The 27774-nt window shown below is 43.4% G+C and overlaps 1 protein-coding gene across 1 annotated transcript; it reads right to left on the reverse strand.

Annotated features, from left to right (window-relative positions):
* Window positions 1–2844: 2844 nt before the first annotated feature.
* Window positions 2845–21507, reverse strand: HSD17B7 (hydroxysteroid 17-beta dehydrogenase 7). Its single transcript, XM_041003344.1, has 9 exons — window positions 21381–21507; window positions 20145–20348; window positions 16380–16472; window positions 15413–15527; window positions 12194–12388; window positions 9479–9583; window positions 8771–8827; window positions 6475–6573; window positions 2845–3794 (listed from the first exon to the last, which is right to left on the reverse strand). Exons 1-9 carry the CDS (start codon window positions 21413–21415, stop codon window positions 3693–3695), a joined length of 1005 nt encoding a protein of 334 aa, XP_040859278.1. The 5' UTR covers window positions 21416–21507; the 3' UTR covers window positions 2845–3692.
* Between the last annotated feature and the right edge of the window lie 6267 nt (window positions 21508–27774).

Below are 27774 nucleotides of genomic sequence, written 5' to 3' on the forward strand. Positions count from 1 at the left end.
AAAAAATTGTATCAATTCATCAAAGTTCAGAAGTGATCAAAACATTGAAACAGACATTATGAATAGTTCTATAGCCATTAAAAGTTAACTCACAGTTGAAAAGGTCCATAATATAAAACTTCAGGCCCAGATCATTTCACTAGTAAACTCTATCAAATACTTAAAGAATCAATACCAATTAATACCAATTGCCAAAATGGGTAAGATGAGTAAGCAATATGTGGGGGAAAAAAAAGAACTACATAGCAGAGTCAAGTGAGATTTATTCCATACAGGAGGCTGAGTCAATATGTGACAATTGATGTAATCCACCATTATCAGTAAGAAAAAAATCATATAATCATATTAATGGACAAAGAAGAGCATTTGATCAAACTGTTCAGTAAATTGGAAATATAGAATAATTGCCTTAACTTGATAATGAATTCCTAAAAAGTCAGTATGTATCATCATACTTAAAAGTGGCAGATTGAATCGTTTTTCCCTAAACTTAGCACCAAGACAAGGATTTTTTACTCCTTCCAACTGTCATTCATTGCACTGAAACCGACAGCTGGTATAGTAAGGCAAGAAAAAGAAATAAAATCACCCAGATTACAAAGAAGAAATAAAACTATTTCTATTTTCAGATGACCGTCTACATAGAAAAATTCCAAATAACCTAAACTCTTAGAATTGTTAGGTCAGTAACATCACAGGAAACAAGGACAACACATGTATCAATTACATTTCCACATATTAACAATGAAAATTAAGATATTTGAATAGATGAGAATCTTACTTAGAAAATCTCTGAAGAAAATTAAGTACATAAGTATATTCTTTGCAAAACACATACAGATCTGGATGTTAAAAATTTCTTCAACTTGATAAAAGAAATCAAACAAGATCTAAATAAATGGAAAAACATACCATGTTCATTGATTGGGAGAGTCAATTTTCCCAATTTTTACGTAGAATCTTGACACAATTCTCACCAGAAGGCCAGCATCATTTTGGTAAACAAGGTTCTTCTGCAATGCACATGGGAAGCATAGACTGTAGACGGGCTAAAACAAATCATGACAAAGCACACCAACCCGAGAGCAATCACTCGACCTGCTATTCACAATTACTACGATGAATGTAGTAATTAAGACTGGTATGGGTATTGGTGCACGAATCAGTGCACTGACAGCCGGAACCAAATATGCTGAAAAGACTTTGATAAAGCTGTAGAAGTAATTCAACGGAGAATCAGTAGATGGTGCTAGAACAATAGGCACCACAGGTTAAAAAGCAACCAAAACATCACCCCTTACACAAAAATGAATTCAAAATGGTTTGTGGGTATTGTAGCACAGTGGGTCAGGCTACCATGGAAGATGCCTGCAGTCCCTTTCAGAGTGCTGGTTTGAGTCCCAGCTATTACACTTCCAACCCAGCTCCCTGCCAAGGCACCTGGGGAGCAGCAGGTGAAGGCGTATTTCAGTGCTGCCACTCATGCGAGAGACCTGGCTGATGTTCCTGGCTCCTGGTTTGGGGCCTGGCCTAATCCCAGCTATTGTAGCTATTTCCAGAGTGAATCAGCAGATCCAAGGTCTCCCCCAGACCACGGTTACTCTCTATTTCATACAAATCAATCTTTTAAAAAAATGGATCGTGGATTTTATTATAAAACTTTCAGAATATTAGACTTCAGCACCAAAGGCTCTGTGAATGTTCTTAGACATAACCCTAACAGTACAACCCATAGGGCCCAGCACTACGGCTCAACTGGCTGATCCTTCCCCTGCAAACACCAGGATCCCATGTAGGTACTGGTTCATGTCCTGGGAGCTCCATTTCCCAACTAGCTTTCTGCTTGTGGCCTTTCCTGGGAAAGCAATAGAGGATAACCCAAAACCTTGGGACCCTGCACCCATGTGGGAGACCCAAAAGAGACTACGAGCTCCTGGCTTCAGATCGGCTCAGCCCCAGCCATTGTGGCTATTAGAAAGTAAGCCAGCAGACAGAGGTGTTTCTGTCTCTCCTTCTCTCCTCTGGTTCTTTGTGTAAATTTACCTTTGCAATAAAAATAAAAACAAAGTGTAATCCACAACAAATTTTTTTAATTTGTTCTATGAAATATCTTGTCAAAAGTCAAAACATGTGCTACAGACAGGGAATACTCTCAAACCACCTATACAAAAGAATTACATTGAGAATATATTTAAAAACTCAAAGCTCAAGAGTAAAAAAAGCCATTCCAATTAAATATGGGCAAAAGGTAGGAACAGACAGTTCACCAAAAAATATATAGACGGCAAAGAAACACATAAAAACATGTTCAACGTCCTTTGCTATCAAGAAAATGCAAATTAAACCACAATGAGAGCATTATACATTGCATAGAATGGATTCTTTAAAGCAGTACTATCAAATATTAGTGGGGATTTCGACAAATTGGCTTATCACACCTTGTTGGTGAGTACTTAAAGTGGAATGTCACTCTGAGATGGCTGTTCATTTCTTTAAACTAAACACTTTCTACAGCCCTACCATCTCACTTTTAGACATGATACATTCTGGAAATGAAGCACATGCTAATGGCTTCCAAGGGATGAGAGTGGGACATGAGGACGGGTGTTACTGTAGAGCAACAGCGGCAGCAGCAGGACCTCCTTGCAGCTGTATGCGCACCTTGGTTGCATTAACCAATGCATAGCATCAATTTCCACAGAGCTACATGTGTGCACAATTTACCTTAAAAAATGAAACATCAGGGAAGGAGTAATGGTATACAGAGTTAGTTAAGCCATGGCCTACAGTGCTGGCATTCAATATGGGCACCACCCTTTCTAAGATTTTTTTTTTAAAAGAAAAGTTTGCTCATTATCGTAACACATGTAAATGAACTCCCATTAACTATCCTCTATGATGGTGCATCTTACATGAGTAGACACCATTGTTACTCAATTCAAAAATTTCTTCAAACAGTGTGAGTAAATATTTTGCTGCAAGGTTACATCAACTAAAAGATAATCATGATAATTAGTTTATCAACAATGAACAGATTTCCAGATAATGTTGCAGGTCAGGCACAGAGTTCGCAAAAACTACTCCAACATCAATAAAGATATCCTTAAAATAATTCAATTGGCTCATATGTGTATATAACTTTTTTCCAGTGATTAACCACATGGACATTTGCATTGAAACTGTCAGGATCCTAGTAAGTTTAGGACTGCTGGAAGCATCAGACAAAGGAAGAAATTTAGCAAAGACCTAAGAAAAAACTTGTTCATGAAGGTACAAGGCTAGGACTGCCACTCAGTGAATGAGCAGGGCTTTGGGCAGAGGTAGGCCAAGAGGAAATGCAGTGCATGCCATGTCACAATCACTCAGTTCCCTCGGAACCGAACTTGGGACCCGGCTGACAGAACAGCACAAACAGATGCCCTGTAAGGTGATGCTGGTAACCGTGATGTGCTCTTACTCTGGAGAACAGCCAAGAGACTTTCACTACACCCATCTCTTTCTACAGCGCGCATGCGCGCACACTCAGACACACACACACAGACACACACACGCATTCCCACAGTCGTTGACGTTATTCTGTAAGGAAGAAGCAGCCTAGCTCAGCGTTCGCTATCAATGCACACCATCCAGCTCAGTGGAAAGCCACACGCCCTGCAGTGCACAGAAGGCCAGCGGTGCCCAGCTCTTCACTGTCAGCTCCGGCCATCTGCCTTTGGAACGGAGACTTTCATCTGCCTTTCCAGTTCTAGTAAGCTTTGGTAAAGTTTTTCAGCAGTGTCTTCATTTACGTCCATCTGAAAAGACAGCAAATACAGTGATGAAGAGAAAGGAAAAATGAATGACATGTCTAGAATGAAGGTATCTGACATATGTAAGGGAACTATAAAGGATGGGCGACAACTGCAGCATCAGTCCGTGGTGTCAGCCACGTGGGGAATGGTAGGGAACGCTGAGAACCCTAGGATGTCTGAACCCTCAGTCCAAACCCCAACACTACCCAAACCAACTGATGCTTTCTTACAGACTCAAACATCTCAGTTTTGGCTCTGTTCCCAAACTCTGACACACTTGGAAGCAGGGGATATCAACCAACTGTGATTTAAAAGGATAAAAGAGAGAAATCAAAAGGCTTTCGAATTTCCCACAACTACCCTGTAACATTCCTCTTCTGTAAAAGAGCGCCGATTTTCACCAGGCACAAGTCTACACTTCCTATCCGCCAGGGAAGCTAAGAGAGCGAAGTGACAAAATTCCTGCCAATCTGTTGTAAGTAGCAGCACTTGAAGGCTCTTGAAGAGGCACAGGGCATCCCTATCTTTCTTCCTTTCTTCCACGCTCTTTGGTGAGCCACAAGGATAAAAGACTATTCCTTAACACTGGTAGAGCTAGGTGCCTGATATGTGGAGAACTGCCATGCCAGCCCAAGGGTGCCTTTCTCTAAGCTGCACTGACACGCAATAAATCAAAGATTCTATATTGTCAAATTCACTGTTATTTCACATTTGCGCGTGTTTTACAGAAACTGACACATGTATACAAAAACAATCAGTTCCTATAAGGTAAGGTTCCTTTAACAGTTCAGAAAATCTAAATTTCAAATGCCAATCTATTTCTTCACAACAAAGGTCAAAATTCAAGAAATTTTGCAACATGTTGGCAACATTTGTATTCATCTAATCAGGTCAGTTTTTTCACTGCTTCTAGTTCAACCTTGACTTTTAACAGAAGAGAGTAGATCCGCCTAAACTAGTCAAGCTTTAAAACATTTTCTTCAATGTATTTCTATAGAATGCTCAAGAAGTAACTCTGTTATGCAGAATTAAACATTTTCTCCCTTTGATACCTAGGTTATCAGATAGTAAGTTCAAATACATCTAACAACCTAATTTACAATGGAGTTCTCCAAAGTGAGTTCTTTGGGATGTGAACTGGGGGAGAAGGAAAAAATCCTACAGTCAAAAACGATCTGCAAGCAGCAGGAGTAAACCCTCAGGGTCTCTGCTTCTCAAAGTGTTTACTGAGCTCAGATGCACTACGCAAGTCTCTCCAACAGGGGGAGTAACAGGACACATTAGTCACTAACTAGTCTGCAGAACTGCTTCTTGCCAATCTGCTCAGGAAACCAGTATCACATAGGACATATTATGGAAAAATCACAGAAGGTTTATTTTTAGTAAATCACATGAAAAGCAGACAGCAGGGTTCACAGTCCTCATGTTACTAAGCAATACGCTAGGATCACTGCCACTTAGTTGATTTCCCTGAGATAATTTATTTGCTAGTCTCTCTCTGTCTCACTCACTCTCGAGATAAAAGATATTCTGTCTGCTGATTTGTTCCCCAAGTGGCTACAACAGCTAGAGCTGATGTAATGTGAAGCCAGGAGCCCTTCCAGGTTTCCCACACGGATACAGGGTCCCAAGGCTTTGGGCCATCCTTGACTGCTTTCCCAGGCCACAAGCAGAGAGTTGGATGGGAAGTGGAGCATCTAGAATATGTACTAGTGCCCACATGGGATCCAGGCAGTTGCAAGGTGAGGATTTAGCCACTGGGCTATTACGCCACGCCTAATCTAGCCCTATCCTACGCTAAATTGCTCCTCACAATAAAGGTTGAGTGGTGCAAAAATAGGAGGTTGAGAATAAACATTATCCATGACAAAAGTACAACAAAGTAGTTCATCTAGCTCAGAATGATCTTTTCATCTCCTAAGTATGTAAATCTGTTTCGTTTTTATTATTAAAACATAGTATTAATAGGATTTCGTCATACTCCATCAGCTGCATCTTCAAAAACGTAAGACACAAATCTGTTAAAGTTGATTCTCCCAACCAGATTCACCCACTTTTTACATGTTTCCTGAGCATATTCCATGAGCAAGACAACGCGGAAGCAAAGAATATGTTTTCTCTTCATTCTCATGGGGCTTATCTGAGGGGATTTAGAAAAGTTCACGGAAAAAGAATCAGAAGATAAGCTCATGGTGGTATAAAATATTTGAAATTCATGTAGAGGAGGGCTTCAGAAAGTCATAAAAATACATAATATGAAAAAAACTATGAATAGACTTGAAAATCTTTTGCACCTAATTGAATTTACCTTGTCATTTATTTTCCCCATGAATTTTCAAATGGCCCCTGCCTACTGACAGAAAACTCAAGAGTGACTGAATGCCACATAAAATTGATACAAGGAAACACATCTCCAACAGAGTCCACTGAGCCCGAGACCCGAGCCAAGAGCTGAAGGAGGACAGACACAGGCTTACTGAAAGGAGAATAAAGAACAAGATGTGCAAAGGCTCATGGGTAGAGGGAGCTGAAGGAGATAAAACCAGGGCAGTCTGGTGCCAAGGCACAGAGTGGGGCCCTGGGCCAAGAGGTGAGGAAGTGGAGGGGCTGCTCAGGAACGCAGAGCTGGCTGCACGAGCCTGGCAGCGAGCATCTTCAGCGGCAACAACGAGACCACATTTACCTTCTGGTGGATGATGTAATTGTTTCCCAAGCCGGTGGTCGCGCTCATGTATTTTGTCAGAGGACTGAGAGACTCGGGTCTTTGTTGGAAAAGCCAGACCTGTACAAAAAGTATGTCCATGATTTCATTTTACTGGGGTTTACAATCACTACTCTACACACTCACCCCAAAAATCCTTTGTGATATCATCAACTAATTAGGACATCTTCATGAATACCTACTGGAATGTAGAGGGAGAAGACAGAATGGCCTGTTCAATGCCATCTTTGTGAATCATGTTTGCAGTCTCTCTCTTTTTTTAAAAGATTTATTTTTATTATTTTTTTATTGGAAAGGCAGATATAAAGAGAGGAGAGACAGAGAGGAAGATCTTCCGTCCAATGATTCACTCCCTAAGTGAGCGCAATGGCCAATGCTATGCCAATCCGAAGCCAGGAGCCTCTTCCGGGTCTCCCACACGGGTGCAGGGTCCCAAAGCTTTGGGCCGTGCTCATCTGCTTTCCCGGGCCACAAGCAGGGAGCTGGAAGGGAAGCGGGGCTGCCGGGATTAGAACCGGCGCTCATATGGGATCCCGGGCGTGCAAGGCAAGGACCTTAACCACTTGCGCCACCGTGCTGGGCCCCATGTTTGCAGTTTCTTTCCTGGTTCCCAAATCAAGTTCGTGGAATACAGACTCAGGTATTTATAGTGGATATGCACCTCATGATACAATATTTTATTAACGAAGAAGCTTGCTCACAAATAACAATCAAGGGTTATAAGTCAGCTTCCTGCCCTTCCCAGACTCACAGCCACATACTTCTCCTTTGTGAAAGCAACCATTCCTACAAGTTTCTTGTATTTCTTTTTCCAAACAAAATCTGCCTACCTAAAAAATACATACATTCTTCTAAACCACTCACATGAAAGCATAAGATACAGCATTTTTTACTTGCACGTATGCCTGATTTTCAAATTAGTACATACAGAGCTGTTTTTTTAAAGAGCATACTTGTCCAGAATTCCATTTTAGTAATATCACAATTCATATACTTTTCAGATAAAAGGACACATAGGTTGGTTCCAGTTTGGACTATTAGAACTTCTACTGTGGTCAAACATAATGCAAGCTTGAGTATATCTGTAAGATGAATAGCATATACGGGGCTGTTGGATTAAGGGTACACTCCCTTCCTACTTTGCTGACCTTGTCAGAGTCCTCCCCCGGCCATGCAGATGGATGGTCTCTACTCAGGTGGATGCAGTGCATTATCAAATCATGTAGTCTTTGCTAAACTGAAGTCAAGAATGCTCTTTAATTATATATGTATATTAAACTTGTATTTCTGTCAGTATGAGGGAAGCTGAGTACTTTTTCATTTGACTATACCACTTTTTTTTGTTCTTCATATATCTTTTTGCTTTTACTTAAACTAAAACTAATGATGACAGTGAAAAGACATCATGTTACAGTTGAGACATTTCTGCGGTAACCAAACCATCGGCTCTTGAGAATTATACTGTATCTGAGTTCTAACGATCATATTAATCACTGTATTTCAGAAGATTATACAGTTCCTGATACACCAAGGCAGCTGGGCATTTGGTAATGCACTGTATCTTATTGTCTTACTATAACCTATTTCATATTCTTGCTGCAACAAATTAAGACCAATACTGTGACTTAGAACAACAGAAATGTATTATAATATCACCTGGGAAATGAGAACCTGAGAATGTTTCTCTGGGCCAAAAGCAATGCTAAGGGTACGGCTGTGCTTCTTCCCAAAATGCCAGGGAGCAGCTAACTCCCCATTGTCTGTCTGCCAAAAGCCACTCCTCTCTCGGCATTCATACTCTCTGCATCAGGCAGCTATAGTAAATAATGTAAGAGTCTTTTCGGGAGTGACCTGATTACAACACTGACTTCATGCAAGGGAAAGGAATTGCACTGAGCTGCCCCTGCTGTTAATGTGCAAGATAACACCTTCTCCAGGAGAAATGGCTCTCCGAATACCAGGTCATCGTTTGACTTTATCTTCTCAGCTCCTGCCCTCCCCCAGCTACTGACAGACCTTGTTGCTACTGAAGTCCCTTCCCTGTAAGCACACATTCAGTGCCATGGTAGACGCCAAATTTTGAAACTTGACTCCTGCCGTTCTGTATTGAGATTTATATTCCACTCTAACCCTAAATACAACCTGGATTATTCACAGAGCACGTTTCTCTTTTCTGCTGAAACTGCTTATTTCCAGTAAACTTCAAATTCATATCCGCTAAACCGTTACACCAGCCAATAGAATCACAGGAACATACCAGTGCTTCCGATCCATTGTACGGCGTCAAAGTGAAAGCATTTGCAAAAAAGCGAAGCTAAGAAAAAGAAATAACAGTCATTAGGAGATGGTTTAGAATAGAACCACAAAGTAACTACTTAAGCATCATTTAATGCAGATTTGCCAAAAGCACAGTATCTTGGGACCCATAGTACATGATTAAAGAAAAAGCATCTTGAAGAGAAATGGATACTGAGGATCGCACAGTGGTAACACCTGGAAGGAGGAAGCACAAGTGACACATAAGGACTTCAAATGCCTAAAGCTGGGGCAGGTTTTGTGGCACAACAGGTTAAGCCTTTGCCTATGATTCCACATTCCATGTTGCAATTCAGACTCAAGTCCCAACTACTTTCCTTCCAGATCCAGCATTCCTACTAATGCATCTTGGGATGCAGTAAATGACGATTCAGGTGCTTCAGCCCCTGATGGCCACACAGGAAACCCAGACGGAGCTCCCAGGTAAAGACTGCACCTTGCCCCGGCCCTGGCTATACGGTCATTTGGAGAGTAAGCCAGCAGATGGAAGATACCTTCTTCCTGCCTGTCTGTCTGTCTCTTGCAAAAGAAATGCGAATAAACATCCTTAAAAGCTCAAGCTTAGTGGAATTCTGCAACCTTCAAGTTCAATCTCTTACATCATTTCCCAATGTTTTAACTAATAAGCAAAGATATGTGTATTACTCACCAGCCATATGATTGGTATCAGCAGCGTCCATATGAAGGGAGGTAGAATTCCATATGTCATATTGGTCAACACCGTACCTGGGCACACCACACTAGAATACAGACCCTGTAGGAACAGACCGGGTAGCAGTAAGAGTCTGATTCAATATGTACTGATTCTGTCCATCTTTGTGTTAGTTAACAAGAGATATGTACATATGAGTCAGAAGGCCAAAGTAGGAAGAACTTACACTCTCAGCTGTCTCTGAAGTTGGGTAAATCACCCAAGCTTAAGAACTGTGCACTGAGGGATGTGTGTTTAGCCCAGTGGTCAAGAAGACTGGGCGTGGCTTCAGGGCTCAATTTCAGCTCCTATTCCCAACTTCCTGTCAATGTTGACCCTAGGAGATAGCAGTCATGGCTTAAGCAACTGGCTTCCTGCCACCCAAGTGGGAGGGATGAATTAAGCACCCAGCTCCGTGTTTTCAGCCCCAGCTCAGACACTACCACTGTGGGCATTTGGAAGGCAAAACAGTGGACGGCTGGCACCTCTCACGCTCTCTCTCTCTCAAAAAAAAAAAAAAAAAGACAATTCAAAAGAGAAAAAGAATTATGCATTGGGCACCCACAATGAATCAGGTATTTGGGATGGAAAATTTAAGGAGTTTCTAGTATCAAAAATTTTGAAGTATGAATAATCAGAAAATCTTTGCTTTAAAAAAATGAATTTTTTTGTTTGAACTGCAGAGTGACAGAATAGAGTGGAGAAGAGAGAGGGAGAAGAGAAGGGAGGGAAAGGCAGAAGTAGAATACAGGAGGAAAAATGGGTAGAGAGAGGAAGTATAAGAGAGAGATATCTTCCACCTGCTGGTTCACTCCCCAAATCGCTCCAACAGCCGAGGCTGGGCCAGACTGCAGCTAGAAGCCAAGAACTCCATCCAGGCCTCCCACATAGATGAGAGGGATCCAAGTACTTGGGCCATTATCTGCTGTTTCCCCAGGAACACTGGAAGGGAGCCGGACTGGATGGGAGTTGCCAGGACATGGAGCCAAACTCCAATACAGGATGTTGGAACCGCAACTAGAAGCTTAATCCAGACCACCACAGAAAATTTCTTATTCTAAGGTCTATCTAGAAGCAGTTAAGGTACTATTCAGGCATAAATGAGAAAATTTCCAGACTAAAATCTTAGGATTTTCAACATTTACAACTTTTTGACACTGACAAAAGAAATAAAGAAGACGGTCTTATCCAAAACTACAGTCTTTCTCATGTTCCACTATAGGAGAGCAACGTGTGACGACCTGGGGTATTTCTTTACGGCTTCTGTGGGTATCATTAATGTATGATGTTCAAGGAGTCTATATAGAAACAGACATTTCCAGGAACACAACACTTCAAAAGGAATATCATAAAATATTTCTTTCTTAGCTTCTTTTTTCCTCATAAAAGCCAATAAGGAGGCACAATGCGGTGGCCTAGCGGCTAAAGTCTTCGCCTTGAACACGCCCGGGATCCCATATGGGCACCGGTTCTAACCCCGGCAGTCCCACTTCCCAACCAGCTCCCTGCTTGTGGCCTGGGAAAGTAGTCAAGGAGGGCCCAAAGCCTTGGGATCCTACACCGGCATGGGAGACCTGGAGGAAGTTCCTGGCTTCTGGCTTCAGATCAGTGCAGCACTGGCCATTGCCATCAGCTGGGGAGTGAATCATTAGATAGAAGATCTACAATCTCTCTCCTCCTCTCTGTACATCTGACTTTGCAATAAAAATAAATAATTCTTTAAAAAAAAAAAGCCAACGAGGCAGCAGGCCTGTGGCCTGGTGATTAAATCACAGGCTGAGTTGCCTGAGTGCCTGGGTAAGAGTTCAGCTTCATTCCCCACTCCAGCTTGCTCACCCTGGCTAGCAGCAATGGCTGAATCAGCCAGGTCTCTTACATCATCAAGTAGGAGACCTGGAAGGAGCCCCTGGCTCCCAGCTTTCGGCTGGGTCCACTCCTGCTCTCTGTTGGAATTTGAGGAAGGAACTAGTGTACGGGGAACTCTTTCTGTCTCTCTGTGTGAGTGTGGGCCTCACTCTGCCTGTTCAAGAATCAAATTCATAAACTGAGTCAATCTCAAGAGATTCTACACTATTAGCTGAATCTTGCCTTTTTGGTTAAATACAACATCTCAAATAACAGAAATGTTACTAAATAAATAAAATCCTAGCTTTTTAAAAATGGAAAAATGAATTCACCATGGTCTTGCCTGATAAAAGGAAGTTTCCAGAGTACCAGGAAGTACTCAGGGCAAGGTATTGTTTTGTTTGTTTGTTGGATGATGTTTGCATCATTGATTGCAGCGGGAAGGGAGAGCAGTTCGGCCACTCTTCCCACACCCTCCTTATCTTCTTTCTAATCTCCAAAGGAAGGAGGGATGGCAAGGGGAGAAGCCACAGCCAACTTGCCAATCTCCTCAGCATCAGGAATGTGGAATGGCCCAGTGTTATCCCAGGGTCCCTGATGTGGAGCAGGTTCTGAGACCGTAAAGTAGCCGGCACTATTGTCAGTAGTGCCAATCTATACACAGAGTTTCTAAAGAGCCACAGAATGGTAAATGGACCACACCGACCTAAAAGGTCCCCCCAAATACCAGTCTCACCTACAACGCCCAGCCATGCTATCAGGAAGTCAACTGTAGTTGATTAAGAATCCACTGCCCCATCACATCCGTATCACTGAGTCAGGGCTCACCTGCTGGTTGTAGCGCCTGTTCAGGGCCACATTCAGGAGGTCAGTGGCATATTTGGAAGAGCTGTAAGGTTCCCGGCCTTTGCTGTGCTGGATGTCCTCAAGGCTAAAATTGGATTTCCTTGCATTGCGCGAGGATGTCCAGATGAGCCGCGATGGACCATCACTGTGACAGAGCAGAGGTTCCAGCTCCCGAATCTGAATGGGACAAAAGGAATAAACAAGCAGGTCAGGATGGGTACAGTGGTACAGTGCACTAAGCTGTTTCCTGGGACGCAAACCTTCCACAAAAGAGTGCATGTTCAAGTCCTGGCTACTTCTCTTCTGGTCCAGTTTTCTGCTAATGCATCTAGCAAGCAGAAGATAGTGGTTCAAGCCACATCGGAGACCCGGATGGAGCTCCTGTCTCCTAGCTTCAGCCTGGCACAGCCTTGGCCGCAATGGGCATCTGGGGAATGAATCAATACATGGAAGATCTCTCTGTCTTTGCCTCTGTATTTCTGTTACTTTGTTTTCAAATAAATAAATCTTTAAAATAAAGCAAAACAAAAAAATTGTTTATTTATTTGAAAAACAGAGTTGGGCAGGTAGAGACAAAATGAGAGTTAAGTTTCCATTCTCTGGTTCACTCCCCAAATGACTGCTACACAGAGGGCTGGGCGGCATCTGCCACAGTTTGGAAAACAGTAAGCACATGACTTGAAGAGGAAGAGCAGGAGCGACTGCAACTGGAAGCTTGAGCCCACAGACTGCCGGTGTCCGAGAACTAGGTCAACCTCTGTTGGCTACAACCCATACGTGAGCAAAAGTCTGAGACCAAGGTCAGGCCTGCAGGATGGGTCTGCAGCAGGGCAGGAGTCCAAGGCCACAGGACTGAGCGCTTTAAGATATCCTCGAGACAGTCACAGGCTGACTGCAGTACTTGGCTTACACTGCTGCTTCCCGTGCGTAAAGTATTACTGGTTAATGCTAATATGGGGCATAGCTGTCAAAGTGTATGCCACATCAATTCCTATCATTTGACTCCCTAAGAAATTCAAAAGTCTGAAGCAATGAGCCTTCCGGGTCGATCTTAGAGAAAGGAGCTTCCCTCCGGTCACCTAGCTTTTATAATCTTTATTGTCTTGTCTCTCATTTCCTATTTTGTCAGTTTCACATCACTTCTGTCTCTAGCCCTGCTCATGCTGCTGCACGCAGCAGTAACACTGACATGTTTTGTCTTCCACTAGGGTGACAAAGGCCCAAATCCTTAGCCCATCCCCTTCAGTGTCTTGGGTGCTGGACTGGCAGTGGATTAGCCAGGACTTGAACAGCCACTTCGATGGGGTGCCAGAGTCACAGGCAACGGAATAATGCATAAATTTATATAGGTAATCATATATAAATTGTATCTAAAAATATCTTGTAATTCAAATGATAGAAAACATTGTACGTTTCCGTGAATGTGTATATAAGTGTGTGTGTGTGTATATATAACTGATTACGAAGCCAGCTCACTCCACAATCCCTCTGAAGTCCTCTCATATAATCACACTACGTGTTACATCAATCACATTTACATCTGAAACCAGAATACAGGTTTGTAATTCACAAACAACAGCAAGAATCTTCACTATAATTTGGAAAGGGCAGGAGGCATTACACACTTTGATACCACTATATTTGATAAATGGACTCCAGAACCCTTGAGACACACCCAGTCCCTTACCATAACTGCACCTGTGGCCACAACTCTTTGCTGTTTCCCCAGCACCATTCTCAGAACACCCAACTGCCTGTCTTCTTTAACAATTTTATAAATGCAATAACCTAATCAAACATCATTAACATTTAATTTATTAATTCATAGAGAAGGCAAATAAAAAACTTTAACACAGTGGAAATATTACATAATAGGCCTCTGTAAAGGCCTACAAACATATCTGAATCAAAAATCAACTCTATACTAGCCATATTTTATTTTATTTTTTTTTTTTAAAGATTTATTTTTATTATTTTTTCATTGGAAAGGCAGATATACAGAGAGGAGAGACAGAGAGGAAGATCTTCCGTCCAATGATTCACTCCCCAAGTGAGCGCAACGGGCCGATACTATGCCGATCCGAAGCCAGGAGCCTCTTCCAGGTCTCCCACGCGGGTGCAGGGTCCCAAAGCTTTGGGCCGTCCTCGACTGCTTTCCCAGGCCACAGGCAGGGAGCTGGAAGGGAAGCGGGGCTGCCGGGATTAGAACCGGCGCCCATATGGGATCCCGGGCGTGCAAGGCGAGGACCTTTAACCACTTGAGCCACCGTGCCGGGCCCTATACTAGCCATATTTTAATTAATTTTTGTCACTGGAAAAACAATACCATAGAATCCTTTTATTAAAATATCAGTATTAAAGGGTACACAGTGGACCATGAGTCACCTGCCGATTCCTAAAGTCTCGCCAACTCTAGGTCATCAAAAGCAGCCAGTATCATTATATTCATCTGCATCTTTCTAGAAATGTTTCCCATATCATTTGAGCATACAAATCAGAACACAACTGTTTACAGACTGCATCCTGTTTCTCCTTAATAAAATACAGGAGGCCATCTGATAGGCACACTAAATATTCAGCTCTTCTGTTTTATAGCATGGATTCATACTCTTCCAATGTCTCACACCTTAAATATTATAAACACAGGCTGGTCCTCAACAATGTCCAATTCTGAGGTCCAAAGCTAGAAAAAAAGTAAGCATAAATACAAAACCCAGGATCAGAGGTTCTTGCAGCACGAAGGGATTAAAAGGAACTAACATCATATCACTTTAGATGTCAAGGCTGTTGTGCAAGACTGAAACGAAGGCAAAAGGACAAGACGCTCCATAAGATACACATCTCGGGCCTAACTTCGTATGTGTGTCTCGAATTGTCACGCACAAGTATGGCTGCACAAAACAATTTCGAAATCATGCTCATAAGAAAATAACTATGGATTACCGTCTAGTAATGGCTTGACCACTACCCAACGCTATCTGAGGCCAAACCCAATTCATGCTTTCTTAGTTCTGTACATTGATTCTGTACTTGCTTCACCACACTCCAGACTGATGCCAGAAAGAAAGAATGTATCAACAGGCTGCTAGTATTACAACAGTAGGAAGCAATATTTCCAAAGATTTAACACTAGGCATGAATGAATGACGATAAACCAAAGAGCCCCTAAGAACGGGCTTATTAAGCCAACGGTCTTGTTACCAGGACAAAGTGGCCGAAGACATTGGTCGCAAACACCTCCTGAAGCCCGTCGGCAGTGAGCGTGTCCTGCTGGGTGAGCAGTCCTTCAGCTGTGGAGAACATATGAATCACTCTTCTGAAACAGCAGAAGACAAATGCATGACTGTTTAAAGGTTCAAGATACCAAAGACACCGCCTCACCCATCCCACACTCACAAACTGCAGCTGCCTTGGGCCTGCAGTAACAGGAATAGGACTAGCAGTCAGATTGGATCATTCTGTTAAATAAGATAAAAAAAAAAAGCCTCACTTTGCACAGTTTGTAGAACTATTTGCTTGCATATGGTTCACTCTTAACAGGAACCCGAGTCTCCCAAAAAACTGCAGCTAACCTCTCATCCCTCTCCAAGCTGGCTTACAGGTAATCTCAGGAAACAGCAGCTAAAGCAAGGAGAAAAAGGTCTCCCTGGGACACAGGATGCTTCGTGTTAAATAGGTTGGTTTTTTTCTAGGAATTCTTAGAACACAGTATATAGTAATACAGCTTTTTGCTGTGGGATCAATTTGGCGTGGAGTGCGTGTGGAATGGAATTAAAGCAAAATGGATCAAAAAGGAAAAGGAAAATGATAGTGGTACACTAAGCAGCGTACAGTATTTATGCATATCCTGGACTGCAAAACAAGACTTCTCACTCTAGGTTGTAGTCAAACATTTCTGAAAGCCGCTGCACTAAAGTGTATGGAGAAGCTTCCAGAAGAACTTGAGTTCCCTGTATTTCCCCAAACGAGGGGTCACAGGAACCCGAGTTTTCTACCTGACATGAGTGCTTCTCTTTCGTGATGTAGATGCAAACCTCCTTCCTCTGTCATCTCTGCTCTCAGCATCCCTTTATCTTTCAATCTCTTAGGAACGCCTCAAGCACAAAATGAGGCAAAAAATGAAGAGCTCCCATCCAATCAGCTAGCTCATCTGGAAAATGGAAATTACCTTGAAAAGAGGCCGGAGAGAAGTGCCCTGACATTGAGCTGTGGATTTGGCATGATGCCCGCGTTTAGATATATGTAGTCCAACCTCTGAAATCTGCAAGTAAAACACAAACATCGTCAGGATACACTGAGACCAGCTGTGCATTCTTCCTCCGGATACGCAAGCCCTAACGAGAACAGAGGGCTTTCCAAACCAGTAAAATGGTTGCAAGAATATTAAGGGAATTTAGGACCCAGCGTGATAGCCTAGTGGCTAAGGCCTCACCTTGCATATGCTGGGATCCCATAGGGGTGCTGGTTCTAATCCCTAAGGCGCCACTTCCCATCCAGCTCCCTGCCTGTGGCCTGGGAAAGCAGCTGAGGACAGCCCAAAGCCTTGGAACTCTGCACCCATGTGGGAGACCCAGAAGAGGCTCCTGGCTCCTGGCTCCTGGCTTTGGATTGACATAGCTCAGGCATTGTGGCTGCTTAGGGAGTGAATCAATGGATGGAAGATTTTCCTCTCTCTCTCTCTTCCTCTATATATTTATATATCTGACTTTCCAATAAAAATAAAAAATAAGTCTTAAAAAAAATACAAAGGGAATTTACTCAGCACCAGTGTTACAATATTTCCTTATCAACAGTTTTCCTTAAACCACAGCAAATTATTTGTTTGTTTGTTTGAACCGTGGCTTTAATGTCAAATATTCTCTGATCAATAATTCCTTCTAGATTTGTCCTTATAACTCTTCTAGTCTAAGAAAAGTTGTGAGTTTTTTGTTCTGGTTTGTTTGCATTTTAAAATAATTTACTTCTCCCTCAGCTAACAGGTGAAACACACACAGTACCAACATCCACTTCACCGGATGTGTCAGATGTGTCAACATGGAATCTACAAGGCATGAAATCAACTAAAACGAAAGCTGCCGGCGGATCTGGTGAAGGTCCCTAGAGCACAAAGGCCATGGAAGCAGGTCCTAAGAGGCAGCTACTAGGCAGTTGGGGAGCCTTCCCTTGGGACACCCACACCCCACACTGCTGGGTGTAGGATTTAGTTTTGGCTCTACTCTCCAGTCCAGATTCCTGTTAACGCATACCCCAAGAGGCAGCAGGCCAATGGTTCGAGTCTGCTGAGTCCACAACACTCACACGGAGACCCACACCGAGTACCTGGCTCCTGATTTCAACCGGCCGTGTTGCAGGCCTGTGTGCCGTTAACCAGCAAGTGGCAGGGCTCTCTCTCTCTCTCTCTCTCTCTCCATCTCTCGCTACCCCTCAAATCGAAATTTTTCATTGAAAAGAACGAAAGTTAAGACAAGGCAAGGTATTTTCGGCAGGCGCCCTCCAGAGTATTTGTAAAAAGAACACTGAAATTCTGACGGGAACTATTAACCCTTCAAGCTTCAATCCAACGATACCTCTTTCCAACTAGGTTCTAGACAGGTGAGCCCTGCTTTCATGATCCTCACACACATCACAAATAATTCAGAATATGTCTTAGAATTCTGTGCATCACACTGTGTGTGTCCTCCATCTACAGCTCTAAACCAATGCAGCCATAGCTGCTAACAGTAAGGCCTAGAAATGCATACAAGGTGACCAACATGGATTAAGCACAGGCAGTTTTTGCTAGCCTGTAGGTGTTTAAAATGTTGAGACTGATACCACTGGCTCATTTACTGAGGGCCATAGACTTATTTCACCATCTAATTAGCAAGCTTTCACTTAAGAACATTATCATACTCTGCTTACAAGACAGTGGAACCTGGTCCTGAACACCAAATTAAGCTCTGGCTACAGCAGAGCCACACACTCCTCTCAGGTACAGTGCTGGACACGATGGCTGGCTTCTGGATGACACAGATTCACTATTTCTTGGGAGCTTCCGTTTGTGTGCAATCTAACAGCAGACTGCATCACAGACGGAAAGGACCGGTGGGCAGGCATAAGGAATAGCAGAGACTTGATGTAAGCAGGCAATCTCCATAATGAATATCATCAAACATCGAATTTCTTAAATCTGTAGGACTCTACCCATCTCAGAGAAGCAATGTTGAACATGACAGAGACTCACCACAGCTTCACCCAAACGCTGGCTCACCCAGCCCATCCACTGCCTGAAGCGCTCCCTTCCCTGCAGAAGCCTCACTGCTTTGGATCTGTGCTCCATTGCTAAATCAGTTACTGAGTGTCCCGAATCTTGGAAGCAATTAAGGATTAGCCAACAACTACAAATGTGACAACTTTTCCCTCTTCCAGAACCAACTGTACTGTAAAGATTTGCGGATATAACTAACGGAGGATGGAGGTTCCTTTGTGCAGAAACGGAAGTCTAATGAAACCTACACACAAGTAAGACTCCCAGCTTGCCAGGTTCTGAAAGAAAAATGCCTGCCAGTTGCTCTCCTGACCCTGCGGTGCGTAACTCCACCAGCACACTTGCTGGGCCATTTCAGAGACTCAGTGATGTTCACGGTTATGGAGGAGTAAGAGAGGTAGAACACATCACAATTTATTTGAAAGTATTACTTAGGAAATACCCGTTGGCTGTTTAAAATAAGATACGACAGAAGCAGTTGTTGTAGCACAATGGAATAAGCCTCCACTTGCAATGCTGGCATCCTATATCAGAGTACCAGATCAAATAACCAACGGCTCCTCGACTTCTGATCCAGCTTCAGGTGCAGGTTCCTGGAGAGCAGCAGGCAGTGCCTCACGCACTTTGGCCCCTGCCACTGATATGGGTGAACGGGGTGGGGTCTGGCCTCTGGTTTCAGAATGGCGCAGCCCTGGGTGTTGCAGTCATTTGAGAGTCAAACTAAAGGAAAATTTCTCTCACTGTCACTATTGGTGTCACTCGGACTGTCAAACAGATGAAAATAAACATTTTGTTTTTTTGTATAAAAAAAAAAAAGGAGAAAAATGCTGAGATGTTAACTTGGAAAAGCTCAACAGATAAAACAGAACACCCAGGCACGGAGGACTAAGGGCCCGATAAGGACAGCTGGAACGAAGAAAAGCAGCGCTTGTTCCGGAACAGGTGCATGGGGACCAGGGACGTGACTATCTATTCATATGAACATGACGCAACATATTACTCTGCAGCCAACTTCTTTACCAAGAACTTCTTTTGTTTCCGTCACACTCCTTTTCACTGTCCAAGGAAATAAGCAGTTCCTTGTTTTTTATGATGTCCAAATTCAAAAAAACTTTGAAATTCTCTTTGGATAATCCTGGGGCTCTACAGGGACAAGTGCAAGTTTTGTGACTCTTTTTGAGCATAGATTCTCCTTAAAATCTTAGAGAAGGATAACCTCTCCCCCAGGAAAAAGCACTGTGCTTCTCTATAGGACACTGTGTGAACAGTTTCAGGGAAGCAACACACTCAAGGACTCTTGCTTCACACACTAGGTATTTAGAAAAACGCCTGATAAATACAAATTCCTGAAGAAACGGTAAAAAGAACCAAGTTCTTAGGACCGACTCAGCCAATAACAGTCACGTGGTCTTCTTGGGCTAATCACTCCGATTTCTGTATCCATTTTTTCACTTGTTAAAGCCAGTACATTGATATAAAGCCTTAAAATTTGACCACAGGTCAAGGTAAGTGTATTGAATGATTGAGAATGAAACCAATTGGCCACTCTCCAATGATTCTCTCCGCATCACCTTTCAACTGTTCCCCCCCCATTTTTTTATGTTTTCCTATCCCTTCTTATTTTATTAAATAAAATAGGCTGCATCATCTCAAGTGTGAAAAGAAAAAAAAAATCCAGACACAAACCTTTGTTTGAGCTCCTCCGCGGCCCGGAGCACCGACGGTAGGCTGGCAACGTCCACTTGCACAATGCTGACCTGGGCGCTGCGGTGAGAGGCCAGCAGGCTGCTGCGGACGGCTTCGGCTTTGGCCATGTTCCTGCACGCCAAACACAGGTGCAGCTCCTCGTCCACTGTCAGCAGGCGTTGGCAAAGGGCAAGGCCGATCCCACTGAGAAGACCAAAGGCAGGACATGCAGTCAGGGCATGGGGACACACAGAAGCATTCCTCGCTGTGCTGAGTGGCAGTGAGCAGCCCACAAAACAAAACTACTCAGCAATTATTTAAGGGACAGAGAATCTTCTAGCCTCTAAACATAACATCCAGTTCATGTTTCGCCCATTCCCAACAAGTTCACTTGACATGGCTGGATGGCAATCAACTGTCCTTTAGCATTCTGATGACTAGTTTATGGGGTCCACAGCTTGGTGGTACTTAGGAAATTGACTCAACACAGTACCAGCAACTTTGAAAAACAGCCTTTTAGCCGTTTCTCGCGTGGATGTTTTATTTTGCTGTCTGGATACCCCAAGGACAGGGGCTGTTGGTATCGCTCTCACGGTAACAATCAACAGGAATTCCTGGTAAGGGACGGAAGAATGTTTTAGCAAGAGGCTTCAAAAGCAAGCCGGGGTTCAATCAATTATGAAAGAGAAGGATCTCCATGTGGTTACCCAGGAGCCAAGCACAAGGTTAACTATCAGATAAGGGTCAGGAAGTGAAGCAAAGATTCAAAGGTGAATAAATCAGTCCAGGAAGGGCACCGCTAAGAAATACAGACAGCAGACAGACCAGCCTGGCAAAGTGCAGGAAAACCTAGGCCAACAGGATTCTACACAGGACTTACACAGGACTGTAATCTATTGGCCCTGCCAAAATCGCACCAGATACGTGCATCGATATACTCTCATGTGAGAATGGCAAATTTTAACATGCAACTGCACAGAGCACAATATACACGTGCAATGTTCCCCGTGTGCCTGCAGAGGGGGGCTCAGGTGTGTGGCACCCGCGGTCCTGACCCTCAGGGATGCGGGAACGGCACTGCGGGGAGCGGCCAGGGGCCGCGGGCAGCCCCCTCTCCCTTCACAGCCACGGGTTCTCACGGCGACGCTCTCGCGTTCCTCTCTGCACCCTGAGCATTCGTTCCAAACGCTCACCCCTGATCCGCCATCACCTCCGCGGTCCCGAACGAGACCTCACCTGCTAGCCCCGGTGACCAAAACCACCTTCCTCATCCTCGCGGAGCAGCCCGGCGGGACGCGCACCAGGCTGGCGGAAGTGAGGCCGCCCAATCCCCTCCTCGGCCGCGACCGCGAGCATCCCTCACCATCCCCCGCAGGGCCAGGTCCCACCTTCCCGCCGCCGTCCACCCCGCCCCTCAGGCCGCCCGGCGTCCGCTGACCGCCCGGGGCCCAGTGGGGTGAGGTAGGCAGAGGGGCGGAGCCGCGCGACACCGCCGGAAGAGCCAATCCGAGCTCTCCTCGCCCCTACGTGACGCAAGGCACGCCCCCTGACGCGTGAGGCGCGGTGGGCGTGGGGGCGTGGCTGCTGAGGCCGGTGGGCGTGGCTGCTGCTGACGGGGCGTGGCTGCTGCCGGAGGCGTGGTTACGGTTGCCGGGGGCGTGGCTGCTGCAGTCGAAGGCGTGGTTACGGTTGCAAGGGGCGTGATCGAGAAACACCATACAGACACACAGGTTCGGTTCTAGGAGCTAAACTTTAGTTTCCCAAATCTTGATTGGATATGCACGGAGTCACTTCTCAGCGCAGCTTTGCTTTTCGGTAAAGAATTCTCTTCGGGACAGTGAACACTGGTTTTATTAAGAGTCTTAAAGTTTCCTTGCACGTGCCCGGATCCTATATGGGCACTGAGTCTAATCCCAGCAGCCCCACTTCCCATCCAGCTCCCTGCTTTTGGCCTGGGAAAGCAGTCGAGGACAGCCCAAAGCCTGAGGACCCTGCACCCCTGTGTGGGAGACACAGAAGGGACTCCGGACTCCGGGCTTCGGATCAGGGCGGTTCTGGCCGTTGTGGCTGCTTAGGGAGTGAATCCTCAGACAGAAGACCTTCCTCTCTGTCTCTCCTCCTTTCTGTATATCTGACTTTCCAATAAAAATAAATAAGCCTTTTTTAAAAAGTGTTACAGAGAATCATGGGTGAATGATTCTTCAAAACCTGAGTGTGGCATGGAATCAGAAACACCCAGAGCTAATTTCTCTGCTGTGTTTGCAAATTCCACATAGGGAACCCTTTGTAAAAGGCAAATCATAATACTTGCTAGGGAAATAAAAACAAATCCCTAAAACACAAACAGCTTTGATTCTTATTACTAGATGCACTGCATATGAAAATGTTCCGGCAAGCTGCTGTCAGGTTTCTCATGCTTGCCCTGGGTCTCTGTGTTTATGCTGGATTCAACTGGCCTACACTTGGTCCCTACTGAGTGACACTGTCCATTCTAAATCTCTACGTAACACAATCAACCTCATAGCTTTCTCTTTACTTTGTTATGTTAATTAATTTATTTTCAAAGGCAGATTTACAGAGAGAAGGAAAGACATAGAAAGATCTTCCAAATGCTGGTTCCTCTCCAAAGGACTACAAAGGCTGGAGCTGAAACAATCTGAAACTAGGAACCAGGAGTGTCTTCGGGGTCTCCCCCGTGGGTGCAGGGTCGCAAGCCCTTGGGCCGTCCTCCGCAGCTTACCTAGTCCATAAACAGGGAGCTGGATTAGAAGTGGAGCAGCTGGTACTAGAACCGGCTCCCATGTGGAATGCTGGCAGTTCAAGGTGGAGGATTAGCTAGTTGAGCCATCATGCTGATCCCTATATGGCCTTTTCAAAGTTTTAGTTTTTTTATGAACAAGGATTAAACAACAGCCTGACAATCTATATTGATGTTTGGTTCCAGAAATGTGATTAATAACCTCAAGTGGTTTAGTAACCACTTGTACCAATAAAATTATATTGAGCCAACAAGACTGTTTGAATATTAGAATCCTAAATAGTATTTCCTTATAGTTGCTGTCATAATCAGCTTCTACATTCATCTCATTATTTGTAAAAAAAAAAAAAATCAATATTTTCTGAAAATTCTGGAGTGTGGTTTATTCCCATGACTAGAGTGTAGACCCAAAAGATCTGTTTGTGTAGCAGTTGCCCAGGAAACTCACTACAGCCAAGGAGTCAATGGAACGAAACTCCAGCAGCTCAGCTACCACCCCCATCTCCACTCCAGTCATGGGATGACAGACTAGGAATCGCCAGAAGACCACGAGACTTCAGAGTTAGACCCTGATCTCTCCTCCGCCGTGATTTCCATCCAAGCCTGCTGAGACCATCTAGCCTCTTCCTTTGCTTGGCTCACACTGTTGTGGTCAGGGTGCTTACAATGGACCCGAGGTGCCCGAGAGACCAGGAGAAAAGATCTCTGTTTAAATGTCATTTAAGTCTATAGTTTGAAAATACTTCATCATGGATGGGATACCACTCAGTAACCACATAATAAATTGTTATTGTCAAATAAGTTTATAGGTATCATTTTGATCATCCCTCATCTCGTTTTGCTGAAAACCAGAGCAGTGCGGTCCACAGTGGTCCCAACTGAAATAGTAAATGTAGCAACTTCTACTGTTCCAGGAAATAAATTTGCCTCTACCCTAAACCCTGGAACAGATCTCCTTTCATGACACCTGAAACGGTCCTTAGGGATGAGTAAGGATATCCAAGCCCTCCTATCCCCACAACAGAGCTCTGTTCCCTGTCCATGAAACTCTCCAGAACTAACTTCTCTATAGTTTGTACAGGCAAATGAAAGCTGCTGGAAGGGCTGTGTGGCTTCCCATGCGTGTCTCTTCCATCTCGGCCCAATTCCCTTCAAATCAATACATATCCAGCCTGACCAATACAACTCCTGGAGTTAGATTTTCACAATTTGATAGAGTGTAAAAGGCTGTGTATTGCCTGCATATTAAAAATCCGAGTTTTGTAGAATTTAAGACCCTGACGATAGAGTATAAATTTCTCTTTTAAGTAAGAAATGAATATACAATGATAAGCAGAGATAAATCAGTGTGCTGGTCTTCAAACCTTAGTAAAAAAAAAAAATACAGTGCTTTTAACTTGTTATTTAAAATGTTAGAGTAGACATAATCTCTGTGCTGAATTCATATACTCAAGTAGACACAGAGCATGCCTACACCACGACATAACTCACCTCTATCTGCCTTTGCACCTTGCTGCTAGGTGTTGATGGCGGTATGGTGTGTCTAACATCTGTGCTCTCCTGCTTCCGTCATCCCTCCGTCATCCCTCCGTCATTCACTCCCGCCGCACCTGTAGCCTTTTGTCCTAGAATCGACCTGGTATGTATGATGTGCATTCACGCATGCTCCAGCTATTCTTTAACATATTACAGTCATCCCTTGACCTGCTACAATCTTTGCTAGAAAAAAAAAAAAAGGCATCCTTGTATTACTCAAAAGATTAAATGTATAAACTTATTCTTCAGGGAACAAATCAGAAATGTATTATTTCTCGTGGTTTTCTCCTAATCTCCGTTGTGAAATCTGTTTTCTGGCTCTTAGTCTCTTTGTTGATTCATGCACGTTTCCATGATCCGAGAGATGACATTTGGATTCAGAAGGGATGTCTGTGTGGTCAAAAAGACAAGCCTATAACAATAAAACATCCACTGTTCTGCCTGCAATGGATTTTCCAGAGCTCAACTAACTGTGAGGACACAAAATCTCCATGGTTAATATGTTTCAATATGTCAGAAACCAAGATGCTTTTCTTCCAATTAAAAGTCACCTCATGATTTAGTAGCCTATTTAAACACACACACACACACACCCATGTCAGACAGCTCGGCAGCTCCAGCAGATGGCTGTCCCCATCAGATACACCCAGTTCTGTCCCTGTGCCCTGTCGCTTCTTCTGTGATGATGCAAGGAGTTGAAAAACAAAACCCAGAACTGAAGTTAGTCACACAGGAAGAGGGGTCCATCAGTAGCATGAGTCTTTAATTATTGTTATTTACAATTTATCATCTGACAGACTTACAGAGAATAAATAAAGAAAAGAAAATGTACAGTTGGAGTCATATTTCTTTTTCTATTACAAAGACATCTGACATACTCTATTTTGGAAATACAACGCTAGTTTTAAACAAAGATTAAATCCATTTGTTGTTTACCTCTCAGCAAAGGCTCATGATCTCCAAAGCCTGCAGCGCAAGGCTCTTTTCAAGGAAGAGTACATCATGGTGTTTTCTCAATCTTCAGAAAAGTCACCAGGCAGGGCAGAAAAGAACATCATGTACAGATTAAGGCATAAAATGAATACACTAGATTAGATTCTTGGTGTGTTTGCAGGAATCCTCCCGAATTTCACTTAGTTCCAAGCCTCTTTTCAAGATCTCTTTGCAATTTGCTCTTGACACACAATTCCTGACTGTGGAGAAGCATGGGCTGGCTCCTGTCGCAGCTCCTTCTCCTGTAGAGAACCATCAAGTTGTTGACAAGGTGTCTGCAGGGAGAACTAGATGGCGGGGTTGGGGGTCAAGTCTCTTCTTGTGCAGAGCTCTCTCATTGCTGTCTTGGTACCTCAGAGAATATAGCATTTCCATTGACCAACTTCACCATTAGGAAGTATGTTCCACGAGAAGATGGACTTCGCCAGTCATGGATCTACCCTCTCCCCATCCTCCCACCCCCACCATCTCCTCATTTGAAAATCAACTCTCTAGGTTACTACAACAAGTTTCTCTAAACTCAGCCTAGTAATGCTAGATGACAAGCTTTTATTTCCATATTTTATTCATTGAAAATACACGTGCAGCAAACATCTATTTGAGTGCTCATAAATGTGCTAGGAACCTTACAAGACACACATTGTTACAATCTTGTGACCCCCTAAATAGGAAGCTCAATAATGTTATCATAAAACTCAACATTATAATAAACAAAACCAGAGTTTTTCCCTCTACCCCCGACCAGGTTGTGTTTCTGTTTACTTTCATTCAATGTGATTGTGATTTGATGTAAGAATAGATATTTGGGCAAAAGAAACTTCTCTGAAAATAATGGTTTATCACACATAAGGCATCCATACTGTTGGGTTTTCTTTCTTCCATAAAGTCTCTCTCATGTCAGTAAGTACCACCTCAATTTTGACCAACATACTGATTATCATCCTCTGCCTGTTATCACTGCAATCCTAATCCTAATCTTCCTGGAACCTCAGGGACCGTGTAAAATTTCCTTCTAAGTTTTCTAGACAGCTAGTTAGAGATAGATCTTCTGTGCGGCTTAATTTTTCAATGATCCCTCTGTTTATTTCAGATGCCTACCAATCAAACAAGCCAGAAAATTTAGAAATAGTATAGGCAATAGAATGCTCATTGTTAAAGGAGCAGGGTAGTTTTTATATGCTCTTAAATCCTGAATAATTGTATCCAGACACTGTTTTTCTGCTACACCCAAACAAAACCAAGCTATAAATCATCAAGGGTTGAAAATATCCAGTAATTAAATGAGTACATGTTGGACAAACTGATGGGATGACATTAAGTTTGTAGTTGAGAGTATTATGCCACAGTCAATGACTGATTTTGAAATTGGGTAATTATTTCAAAATAGCAAATTGTTTAAAAAATAGGCAACTAAACAATTACTCATCCCTTCTACCACAAAGCCATGAATCTAACTGTAGCTGAGAACTCATGCAGAAATCAAATCACCACTAACCTTCAGCTTCTTTCCCTCTCAATTCAACATTCCAAAACATTTACTAAGCAGAAAAACATTCATCTGTTTCTGCAAAAATGTTACAATCCAGAAGGATTTACAGCTTCAGGATCCACACCTTCCAGAAGCAACGAGAAGCTGCAATGTACGTGCTTACTGGGAACAGAAAACTAAAATGGTAAATTGCAAATCTAGATATTCAATTTAGGATCACAGACTTAATAGCCATATATACATACTGTAATTCTCTTTCTTCTCTCTCCCTCTCTCTCTCTCTTTCTTCCTCTCTGTTTCTCTCTCTCCTTCCCCCCTCCCCCGAGTGGAGATGTATTTCAGGACAAAACAGATGCTGTTTTGTTTTACTATATTTCCTTGAAACATCATCACTTCATCATCTTCTTCCCTCCTTCGGACATTCCCCTCTGTTCTTCTTTACTTTAAAACACATGGCTTAGCCCCACTTCACAGCTTTCTTACGGGAAGCCAGGATGGCACTAGAAAAACACCTGTTCCAGCACAGCACCCACTTGCTGGTGTAGATTTTACACAAGACTTCACCTTGTCTCACCTGTCACCTTTGTTCCCATATTTGCCTGAAGCTTTTCTGGGCACAGCAGGGATGTGCATGATTGAACATGAATGTCACTCAAAGAGGAAAAAGAACAGGGAACTCAAAAAGATATATGAAATGCCATCAACTCCCCAGCTCTCGGTCGTTGCTTCCTGAGCAGCACTTGGAAGACCAAATCGGATTCAGGAAGAGTCGCATTCTTCTCAGCAACATTAGAACTGTTCTAGAATCCAGAGCTCAAACTACCTCCCACATCTGCTCCCTTAGAACGTGCAAA

Source organism: Ochotona curzoniae, unplaced genomic scaffold, assembly GCF_017591425.1.
Source record: "Ochotona curzoniae isolate NIBS_2020 unplaced genomic scaffold, NIBS_Ocur_1.0 scaffold_2683, whole genome shotgun sequence".
Classification (NCBI taxonomy): Eukaryota; Metazoa; Chordata; class Mammalia; order Lagomorpha; family Ochotonidae; genus Ochotona; species Ochotona curzoniae.